Here is an 11,775-nt window from a genome sequence, read left to right as displayed (position 1 = left end):
TGTGTGTGGCCAGCTTAGCCCACCAGGGGGCGGGGCTGGCTGGCACATGGTGCTGGGGGATTGAACCGTGGTCCCTGTGCTTTGCTAAGCTTGTTCTAAGTAGGTGCTTTAGACCACTGAGCCATCTCACCAGCCCAAGACTTTTAATGTTGTGTTTACATTAACATTCAGTTATTTAGGGTTTATGTGTGGCTGCCTCACCTGCCTAGGGAATGGGGCTGGTGTATCATGTGATGCCAGGATCGAACCACAGTCCCTGCACTTTGCCTAAGCAGGTGCTTTAGACCACTGAGCTGTCTTGCTGGCCCTTCATCTATAGGTTTTGTGAAGTTATGGACATTGCACAATTTCTCACATTTACACATGGTTTCTCTTTAATGGGAGCTCTTTCATGTATTTCAATATGTAACAGAATTTATATACCTTATACATGAAATCTTTCATGTTCATGTATTGTAATTGAAAAATCCTCTGCAATGCTCACATATATTTATTCCCTGTGAATTCTTTCATATATGTAATTATACTTGTATAAAAAGGTTATCTACTTAGAAAATATTTCTCTCTAGGCCAATTGCTGGCATTGTTGAACACTTTATAGACTCAATTAATTTTCTGTTACCTCCTAATGTGTATACCTCCATAAGTAAAACAAGTCTTTTTCATTGCTGATACACATTTCTCCCAAGGATCTTTTTTTGTGTGCACACTGGACATACCACTGTGCACCAAAGGTATTCCTACATGCTTATATAGATGACAGTTCTACAGTGTGTGTGTGGCTTTTTCCTTTTTTTTTTTTTTTTTTTTTTTGCGGAACTGGGGATTGAACTCATGCCCTTGTGCTTGCCAGAGAAGTACTTATTCCACTGAGCCATCTCCCCAGCCCCTCTAGTGTTTTTTCATGCATTTTGCAAAGGTAGTGTGTACTGAAAACATAGTGATATTGTTTACATGCTTGGGTTTTCTCAACAGTGCATGTTCATTCACACCTTTAACAATGATTATGTGTATGGAAAGCTTTCCCACATTGCTTATGTACATAGGGTTTCTCCTTAGTGAATTCTTTCATGCCTTTGACAGCTACTATGTGTACTGAAAGTTTTCCCACATTGCTTACATTCATAGGGTTTTTCCCCAGTGTGACGTCTTTGATGTATTGTACAAATTTTCTTTGTGCTGAAAGCTTTCCCACATTGTGTGCATACATAAGGTTTCTCCCCAGTGTGAATCCTTTCATGAATTCGACAACTACCATGTGTACTGAAAGCTTTACCACATTGCTTACATACATAGGGTTTCTCCCCAGTGTGACTTCTTCCATGTACTTTACACTCCTGGTTCGTGCTGAAACCTTTCCCACAATGTGTACATACATAAGGTTTTTCCCCAGTGTGAGTCCTTTCATGTATTCGACAACTAGCATGTGTAGTGAAAGCTTTTCCACACTGTATACATACATAGGGTTTCTCCCCAGTGTGAATTCTTTCATGTATTTTACAATACTTGCTTGTGCTGAAAGCTTTCCCACATTGTGTACATACATAGGGCTTCTCACCAGTGTGACTTCTTCCATGTATTCGAAAACTACCATGCACACTAAAAGCTTTCCCACATTGCTTACATACATAAGGTTTCTCCCCAGTGTGACTTCTTTTATGAATTTTACAATCCTTGTTTGTGCTGAAAGCTTTTCCACATTGTGTACAAACATAAGGTTTCTTTCCATTGTGAATCCTTTCATGTCTTTGACAACTCTTTTTTGTGACGAAAGCTTTCCCACATTGCTTACATATATAAGATTTCTCCCCAGTGTGACTTTGTTCATTTATTTGACAACTATATTGTCCTGTGAAAGCTTTCCCAAATTCCTTACATACATAAGGTTTCTCCAGAGCATGAGTTCTTTCATGTATTTCGTAAGTATCTTGTCTGATGAAAGCTTTTCCACATTGTTTACATACACAGGCTTTCTCTCCAATGTTACTTTTCTCATGATTACCAAATAAATTGTTGTTAGTAAAAGGGTTTGCATCATGTGTACATAAATAGATTTTTTCTCCAGTGTGAGCTTTCTCATGTGTCTGAATACCACGGTCAGAATTAAAACCTCTTCCACATGATGCATGTCTATACATAATCCCTTCACTGTGACTTCTTTCTGCAATTTGAAAATAGTTGGGGGTACTGAATGATTTCACATGTTCCTTAGATGCAAATGGCTTCCCTTCAATGATATTTTCTTCAGTACCATCAGAATATGATTTTCCACAAAGCATATATGCATGGAGTTTCTCTCCAGGACTTGTCTTTGCATGTTTCTGAAAGGACTGGAGTTTTGTGCAGGTGTTACCATGTTTGTAACAGTTAGACAGCTTCTCTTGAACTCCTTGTTGTTCATGTGATTTGACTGTAGCATTAGTCAGGATAGGCCCATCTCCTGATGACTGCTGAGCCAGAGGCCTTCTAGAGGAAATGCTTTCACCATGTCTTCTACCAACATGTTTTGTGAGTGCATTCACATCTGGCATCTGAGCGAACATTTCTCCATGTTGATACCACAATTTATACTGATAGGATTTCTCTACCTCTTCATTTCTATAAAGGGAAAAGTAACAAAACAGTCACATTAAAAGGGATATTTTTTAAGTCATAATTCATCGTGAGATCTGTGTTGATTTCTCCTAAGAATGTTTAATCATAAATTTACCCAAACAGTAGGATTTGGGAGTTTCTAACTGACATATGTGCAGTATACAGTATTACTTGCATTTTGACAATACTGAATACATCTTTATCAAACATGTTCCATATCTTTAGGTGAGTGGATTTGTGTTCCTTCAAGACTCCAACCCATCATTTTCCATGGAGTGGCTTTACCTATCCAAAACATCTGCCTCTCATTTATCTAACATGTTTATTTCATTTTAATGCCTTCCTCAATTCATATTACAGGATTCCTCTTTAAAATATAACTTGTGATAGTAAAATATCTGCATCTGATTTATTTAACCGAATATACAGGCTCTAGCTCTATCCATATTTTGGCAAATGACATCAGTCCATTTTCTTTGTGCCTGAATATTACTCTATTATATGGAAGCTGAACCCAGGGTTTTAGCAGAGATCCATGCCCAGGTTTATTTATTTTTAATTTAGATACAAAGTGAAGAATGATGAAGTTGCCCAGGTTGAGCAGCAATGTGTAATCTTTTACCTCAGCTTCTCACAGTGTAGGATTCTAAGCAGGCTGCTTTATGCCCGGCTCTCCCATGTTTCCTTTATAAAACAATCTCTCATGGGAATTTAGGGATTCTTCAGAGCTGGGCTTTTAAAGTTATTGTACTACAAGTAAGTATTGATGCACTTCTGTCATATGATTACTTTCATTTTAGGGATTATTTGCAGTAAAAGTACAGTTGCATAAATGGGATTTCTTTTTTTTAACTTTTTTGGGGAATCTTTTATGCACATTTACAGTTATAAAAGTTATGCCACTCTGACATCTCCAAAAATATAATGGCCATGTGCCTTCTAGTACATGAATGGAATGTGTGCATTGGAGGACTGCATCAAAATAAGTACAATCAAAACAGTGGCATTCACCTGGATTTTGAATACAGCAACAGTAGCAACTTTTCAAATATTGAACGTTTATGTCACATTTAACTACATGTACAATGACAATTTTTTTTTTCATATGAAAGCGATCCTTTAAACACACACAGATAGATCAACACATCGAGATATTTGAAAGTTTCTTTCTTTCTTTTTTTCCCAGAGATGGAACTCAGATCCCTGCACTTACCAGGCAGGCATTTATGCCACTGAGCTATCTCCCCAGCCCAGATTGATATAGTTGAACTTGACTCTCTGACTACACACAAAATCTGTCTTATCTACTCCTACGTTCAATACCTAAATGCATTTCATTTAATATATTCATAGGGGCCGGGGAGATGGCTCAGTGGAATAAGTGCTTCCCTGGCAAGCACAAGAGGCTGAGTTCAATCCCCAGTTCCGCCCCCCCAAAAAAGAAATTAATATATTCATAATTTTGAGCATGGAAAATTAAATTGTTCTTTTATATTAGGTCAAATGTCTCTTTGGCATAATAGTACCACTTATATTACAGACACTGGAGTACTGCAAACACCCAACTGTCAGATTAGGCATCTACAACTTAAATAAATAATCTTTTTTTTTTATTTTTATTTATTACATTTATTTATTGTGTCTGTGTGTGTGTGGCCAGCTCAGCCCACCAGGGGGCGGGGCTGGCTGACATGTGGTGCTGGGGGATGGAACCGAGGTCCCTGTGCTTTGCCAAGCTTGTTTCAAGTAGGTGCTTTAGACCACTGAGCCATCTCTCCAGCCCCTTAAATAAATAATCTTTGGGGACATTTTGTGAGACTGATGAAATATGAGCATTGCCTTGTTTGCATAGTTTGCTTAGTTTCAATATTCTGATATGTGAGGAATATTGTTTTGAGTGAAAATTACCTTAGACTTTTCTTGCAATTTTTGTACTCATCTTGACTTTGCTGGTCCTCTGAGTTTGTTTCTAAAGAATAGAAACAGAAACATAATGACTTGCTACATTATGTGACTATCAGTACATTCCAGTCAGATGGATGGTACCAGGTGACAATGCTTAGAATATGCATCAAAACACTTCCATTTTCCAATTAAGCAAACTGCACTAGGGAGTACCAACCAATGTTCTCTGATTACATAAATGAGAAGACATTTTCCTTACCTATGGTAGTCAGGCTCCTAAAGATTTCCCACATCACGTCTCTGTACAGCTTCTTTTGGGATGGATCCAGCAAAGCCCACTCTTCCCTGGAGAAGGTCACAGCCACATCCTCAAAGGTCACTGTCTCCTACATCATCAGACATGTATTTCCAGGAAGAATGAGATTCAGAACATGAACCATCTCAACTCTACTCATAACAACTGATACAAGTCTGAGTGTTTAAAATGCACACCTGAGGCCGGGGAGATGGCTCAGTGGAATAAGTGCTTCCCTGGCAAGCACAAGGGCCTGAGTTCAATCCCTGGTTCTGCCAAAAATAAATTTAAAATAAATAAATAAAAATATAAAATGTTCACTTCACGTTTTTGACACAATATACACACTCCGTTCATGAGCATACGTCATCTAGGAATTTGGATGTGACATTGGAATTCACTGCTAAAGCAACGGTTTAATGGAACACTGTGCTCCAATGAGCTAAACACTGGTGCTCCTGCTCATTTACATGTACAAAGTAACTAAAGCATGTTTCAGAGTAGGAGCCTACAAAATCAGAAAACAAGAGAAATACTATGGTGGATAAATATCTGACGAATGACTTAGAGATCAGAGAAAATATCTTTTTCTCAGCTTCTTTAGGGAATTGATACCTTCCTTCCTTGATTCTATTTAGATAGCATTTTGAAACTTCAAACTGCTTTCATAGACAAAGGCTTAGTTGAACACTAAGCAAAATTGATGAATGATATTTTGCAAAGTGGGAAAAATTTCAGATTTTGAGACTATGCCTAAGAACAGAGAAATCAGATTAATAAACCAATCTTTTTCCATAATTCAGTGATCTAAAATCTGACAGGAAGGAGAGAAATTGCAAGTTGGGTGTGATGAAACGTATATGAAATGTATCAATCACTAATACTTTGCAAACTGAACAAACACTAATCAGAAAAGACAAAAACTGAAGAAAAAAAGTTATTCCCAATATACTTTCAGGTGCAACAGCTTCTTTAATACACAGTACAGAGATTCACAATCCACTACTTAGAGAACTGTTTTGAGAGATTCAAAGTAGGAGACACAACGGTGAAAACTTAGGCTGTGGCACAGTACAAATGGCAACTTGACTGTATGCTACTGAACAACTTGCTAGATGTTATACCCTTTTTCACCATCTATTTATTTATTTATATATATATTTTTTGTCAGAACCAGGGATTGAACTCAGGTCCTTGCGCTTGCCAGGAAAGTACTTATTCCACTGAGCTATCTCCCTGGCCCTCACCATCTATTTAGAAATGAAGATCTTAACATTCAATATGGTGAAGTGAAAGGCAGCACACATGCCTTCAGCCAGTTCAGCAATGAGTTGGGTTTGATTTACACTGCCTAGAGAAAGGGGCATGCAGCCAGTCACGGGAGGCAAGAGAGAAGAATCAGCATGTAGCACACCTCATAGTGTACACGTCTTAGCAAATATGTTCTTGAAATGGGTTGCTTTATAAATATTTTCCCTGATTGTCTTTTGATAATTTAAAATATACTGAATTACATTTATTATTCTTTTTTTGGTGGATCCGAGGATTGAACTCAGGCCCTTCTGCTTGCCAGGGAAGCACTTATTCTACTGAGCTATCTCCTCTGCCCAATTTAGAGAGGGTTTTTCTTGTTTTTTGAGCTGGGGATTGAACTCAGGCTCTTGTGCCTGCCAGGGAAGTGCTTATTCAACTGAGCTATATCCCCAGCCCCTAAATTACATTTATTTTATATCTATATTATTGTTATGCACTCCAGACATCAATCTTCTCCAATAAGGCTAACTCATAACTCAGATTAGCTCCTAAATCTCCTCACAGTACAGATCAGCTGAAATAGACAAGGCTGTGTCCACTTTTATTTTCACAGTGCTGGAAATCATCTGTGGGTCCAATCCACTCCATTACACTGTCTTTATTTTGAATCCTTTGGAAGATGTGAGGCCTTAGATTCATAGTTAGCAATATAAGTGCCCTGATCCATCATGTAGTTGCTATTAAGTGTTTGATTACTATGCTTTTTAAAGTTCAGCTTCTTCAGACCAAAGTCCTAGTGTTGCTTAGAGCAGTTCAAAGTATATTTTTCTTTTCTTTTCCCTCACCCCTCCTAATCTCTTTTTGTTCTGAAAGCATCACTCCTCAGAATTTCAATTTCTACTCTTTTAGCATGAAATATTTTCATGAGGTTATTGAAGGGGGCATCAGCATCAGTGTGCTTGTTGTAGAGCAAGGCTTCAGCCTGCAGGCTGACTACCCAGATTTATGGAAGTGAAAATAGCAGACATACAAACTTCTGTTCACTGTGGGTACAGTTACACAGGGTGTAGTGCACCGAGGCCATGTTGACATCTTCCTGGACCTCTGACCACTGAAGTTCCTCAGTTTCTTGACACCTAAGCTAAAGAGCACCAAGCACTAGCGTTCACAAAGTCTCACTGAACAAATGCAGGGACTGACATCTGCCACTAGTTCCAGTGTGACTCATGATGCTGTTGAGGGTGGGCCAGCTGGTGAAGCTATTTTCCTCATTAAGCAGGAAGAGTGACCCTTCTTTCCCATGTACCCTCATCATTAATTAAGGCTGAGGATGAAGACCTCCCTGTAGCAATTTTCAAGCTCCTGCATTTGGTCATCAATGTGCAGTTCTCTGAAGACACCACTCCTGGGCCCCTCAACAATGGAGAAGAGGGCTTGACCTGTCAGGTTGCCCACGGCCCGAATGTGCTCTGGTTGGCTGCTTTCTTTCGCCATCCTGATCTTGCCGCAAACATGGCAAGATTGGAGCTTATACTTGAAGTTCATCCAGGCCACACTTCAAAAGTTATGATGCCAGATGTGGAAGGCTTGCTGGAAGCTGGTCCGCTAACAGTGCATAGAGGAATGACCCACAGTTGTCTCAGGTGACCTGGGGTAGGCATCTGGAGACTCACTCTATGGCACAAATGCTTGCCCATGTGCTTGGCAAACAGGCAAGCAGTGTTGAGGGAGCACTGTCGTGCTAACCAGCATGCCACACAAGGACTGTGTCATAGGCTGTAGCGGGTAAGGCAGCACGGTTCCAAGGTACAGCTTGAGGGCGGAATGCATGCTCTGAATCATCACATGGTGACTTCGGGGGGTGCAGCATGCACCAACCGAGGGTTTGTAGCTTGCATCTCTGCTTCAGGGGAGGCTCTCTGCTGCTTCACAGCCTGCCTGGCTTATACACTAGCCCCAACTTACTCCTTGCTCTGTGCATTTGGTCAGATCTAATTGCATTTACTTTGGTGTTTGTTTGAATGTATTTAGTGCAGGGTCTACAGGATCTCACTTCGTAGATCAGACTCTTAGTGATTGTTTTTCAGCGTACCAAGTGCTGGGAGTATAGGCATGCACACCATGCCCAGCCTCAATCATGTCTCAGTGTGCCCCAGGGGCCGGGTCAGCACAGCACGCCTGGGATCAAACCCTGGCCGATGCTCTCTGCCTAAGCAGGCGCTTTAGTCCGCTGAGCTATCTGGCCGGCCCTGTTTGTTTGTTTTGTGGCCAGCTCAGCCCACACTGGGGACAGGGCCAGAACGGCATGTGGTGCTGGAGATCAAACTGCAGTCTCTGCGTGCTTGCCTAAGACACCACGTGAGTATCTCAATAATAGAAAGTGGTGTGTGCTTCAAAAGTTGTGATAGTTTTAAAGTTCCAGTTCCAGAAACGGGAAAATTAAATTTTAAAAAATTGTATTACAAAGGGCTGGCCAAGTAGCTCAGCGGATTAAACTGCTTGCAAGCAGGTGCAGGGGTTGGGGGGTTCAATCCCCGGGTCAGCTGTGCCAGCCCCACCCCCAAGGCACGCTGAGATGGCAGTTGAGACTGGGCACATTGGTGTACGCCTATAATCCCAGCTCTTGGGAGGCTGTAAACAGAAGGATCACTAGGAGTCCAATCTAGGAATGAGAACCTGAACACCCTGTTAACCTTCCCCCAAAATAAAAGAAAGAAAAAAAATTGTACTACACACAAATAATCTAAAATTCAGAGATGTCTCTAGCCAGAAGAATTCAAGGATTTCTTTCAGACTACCCATTGCATTAACCATTTTAGCTGCTAACTTAAATATTCTGGACATAAAAACAAATAGTTGATGGTGCTTAATTTAACCAAGCGTTGAGAACTTGCCAAGTAGTAGTGACATAAAAACCCCCATCAGAGCCAAGCTTGGTGATCTGCACCTGTCATCACACCACTGTCATGGAATAAAGCAAGAAGATCCCAAGTTAAAGCCTAACCGCTTCAAACGACGGAATTAAACAAAAAGGGGGATACAGATGAATGTCCATTTTGTATCTGGGTATTCAAAATGGTTAAGATAGATATATAGTTACATTCCCTTAATGAATAGAGGGATGTGTTCTAATCGTGTTTATAAAGAGGATAGCATGTCTGCATCTTGTACAGCAAATAACCACTAGGAGGAGAGTATGCAATGTGTTAATTATTGAAACTGTCCTACCATTTGATTTGAAACTGTCTCATTCCCATTTGTCTCTCAATAAAATTATGGAAAAAATAAATAAGTAAAGCCTAACCGGTACAACCTAGTGAGACTCACCCTCGCAACTTCATACTGATGCTACTGCCACCCCGAGGGAGAATTCCTGAAGACGGATGGAGCTGAGAGTAAGCGTCCTGGATTCAAGGCAACCACGAATTTCTTCTAATTCTTTGAACCCACAAAAAAACCAGACACAATTTTCTAAATTCCAGTTTTGCCTCATATAACGTAAGAAGAAAAAAACTTAATATTTCTAAACTTTTCTTTCCTTCAAGTTTCTGATATTTGACTTACATTCAGTGAGTCAGCTTAAGACATTGTTTATTCTCATACTAATATTTGATCTTTTTAAAATGTATTTGGTTGTACAGTGTCTCACAACGCAGCTCGGACTCACAATGATTCTCCTGTTTTCAGCCTTCCCAGCACTGGGATAGCATGCGCATCCCACTAAGCCCCAACTCTGTGCCGGTAGGCACATGTGGTGCCAGGGATTCAACCATGGTCCCTAAGCTTGCCAGAGCTTGCCAGAGCTTGCCTAAGCAGGCGCTTTACTCTGCTGAGCTATCTCACTGACCCTAAAATATAATCTGTTAACACAGTGTCACTTTGGAATCCAAGTTGGTCTTGCAAGCCCAGGTATCCTCCTGCCTCAGCCTCCCAGTGCTGGATACAGTTGTGCACCACCATACCCAGGTCCGTATGAAAATATTTTGACTTCGAGGGTAAATCCTCTCCAGTTCAGGAGCTGACTTTGCCAAACACTATCAGCCCATCCTTACCCAAATTCCATCTCCCTAATTTACTTTTGTTTTTCATCTTTCCTTCTTTAAAATTTAGCTCCTCCCTGGACTCAAAATCATTTTATACCTAACAACTGACAGGCAGGCAGACATGCACTGGTGCTTAATTCCTACATCAGCAGTCCTTTACGAAAGGGCAACCTCAATAAACATTTCATTTTTTAAAAAGTTTGTACAAGCTATCCAACATTGCATGGATCATGGGGAAGGTGGCACTTATCCCTCTTTCCACTGATCTGCACATTATATTTACAAGTAGATGTGGCATGTCAAATAGACCATCCGTTTCTGGTTAATAGACAGTCCCTTTTGGAAAGTTGTCATTTGAAAGATTTCTTCATTTTCTTCTTCAGCGATCAGGAATGCTTCCTCCCAATTTCTTGGCATTCTAATCATACTAATGGAAGTGTTTTCTTTTATTTCTTTCACTGCTGTGGATTGGATAAAATTCAAGCTTGACAGTAGCTCAGCCATTGAGACACATTACCAAGAATATTAAATCTTCCTCAGATTTTCTTGGATGTTACAAACATTACACAAGACTTTTTACAATGGGAAAAGTAGGAATATATGTAATTTCTGTCATCACAGAACTTGTAAGTTTCAAACCCTGTATTCTAAACATGGATTAAATAGAGCATTAATAGATATTTCACCAAATTTCCTGTTACTGGGACAAAATGTATAGATGGACTTCTTGGTCACAGAGACCTGAAGCCCCAGCATCGTCTGAGGAGACAAGATATGGGAGTGTTCCTCTGTCTCCCTAGCCTACCGTTTCACAAGGGAACTCAGAAAGCAAGCTTCTCTCTTACCTGTCTACTAGGTCTCCCTGCTGTGTATAGTTACTCAGCTAAAGTTTTTATGTCTTAGTATATCTCTGTATTTCACAGCATCATGAGTTTGAGTAAAACAACCCACATTCAGTCATCACTGATTCCGTATCAGTCATCATTTTCTATCCTACGTACAGAAAAATAATGAAAAGTCAAGATTGTACGTGGCTGTTTAAACCAGAGCAGTCATCAAAGCCAAAGGGCAGAAATATAAACATGTTCATGCCCTGATGAACACTGAGGAACGCAAGCTACCCATGCAAAGGAAGATTCTTCTTCCATAAGAATGACTGAGGTTTTGGTCCACTGATGGGTTAATTAGGAAATGCCACAGCAACACTGCAGACACAAATGCGAAGTTGAGGTATTTGTATAAAATGGCCGGAATATAAAAATTTTAGAGTACACAGGGAATCAACATTTCACAGCCTTGGTGTAAGTGGAAAAACAACAACAAGGAAAAACAAACAAACTTAAATTTTGCACAATTTCTAGACCTGTAAAAACTCTTCTAAATATTTTATTTAAAACTCCCCATGTTAATTCATGCTGTAATGAACTGCAGGATATCTTCTTTGAGACTAAGTAATATGGCATTGTATAAGAAAAAACCCACACACTATTTTGTCTTGCCCACTTTGCTTTCCTCGAGAGCCACGTCACCTGCAGTGGTAAGCCTTCCGTGGAATTCTCGCGGGCCTTATCACCAGAGATCATGAGGCGGGCAATGTGGGAAAACATTGGAAACCCGGGAATTCACTGTGAATACACCAGGCAGAGGTCTGAGGAGGTGAGGCGAGCCCCGCCCCGCCCCGCA

At 40.3% G+C, this 11,775-nt stretch overlaps 1 protein-coding gene across 3 annotated transcripts; it reads right to left on the bottom strand.

The window, feature by feature from the left end:
• Window positions 1-856: 856 nt before the first annotated feature.
• Window positions 857-11,769, bottom strand: LOC105741052 (zinc finger protein 709-like). 3 transcript variants are annotated; one of them, XM_023706905.1, is made up of 5 exons: window positions 11,622-11,769; window positions 4,760-4,886; window positions 4,504-4,564; window positions 1,402-2,598; window positions 857-1,317 (listed from the first exon to the last, which is right to left on the bottom strand). In XM_023706905.1, the coding sequence occupies exons 1-5, from the start codon at window positions 11,697-11,699 to the stop codon at window positions 1,056-1,058; spliced, it is 1,725 nt and encodes a 574-aa protein (XP_023562673.1). In that variant the 5' UTR covers window positions 11,700-11,769; the 3' UTR covers window positions 857-1,055. The 3 variants fall into 3 exon arrangements, with proteins under 3 accessions (XP_023562673.1, XP_023562674.1, XP_023562672.1); XM_023706906.1 differs by having other exon boundaries at window positions 857-1,292; window positions 1,461-2,598; XM_023706904.1 differs by having other exon boundaries at window positions 857-2,598.
• Between the last annotated feature and the right edge of the window lie 6 nt (window positions 11,770-11,775).

This window comes from Octodon degus, unplaced genomic scaffold (genome assembly GCF_000260255.1).
Source record: "Octodon degus isolate 3935 unplaced genomic scaffold, OctDeg1.0 scaffold00274, whole genome shotgun sequence".
Classification (NCBI taxonomy): Eukaryota; Metazoa; Chordata; class Mammalia; order Rodentia; family Octodontidae; genus Octodon; species Octodon degus.
Note: the sequence above shows the minus strand (reverse complement) of the source record. Positions and strands in the feature narration are given on the sequence as shown.

Excerpts from the sequence above, each read along its gene's own strand:
- LOC105741052 (XM_023706904.1), bottom strand. The coding sequence starts at position 11,699 with ATGTTTTCCCACATTGCCCGCCTCATGATCTCTGGTGATAAGGCCCGC. Across the intron at positions 4,887-11,621 it reads CGGAAGGCTTACCACTGCAG|GAGACAGTGACCTTTGAGGA; the intron begins GTGACGTGGCTC and ends CTGATGATGTAG. Across the intron at positions 2,599-4,503 it reads AATTGCAAGAAAAGTCTAAG|AAATGAAGAGGTAGAGAAAT; the intron begins GTAATTTTCACT and ends TTCCCTTTATAG.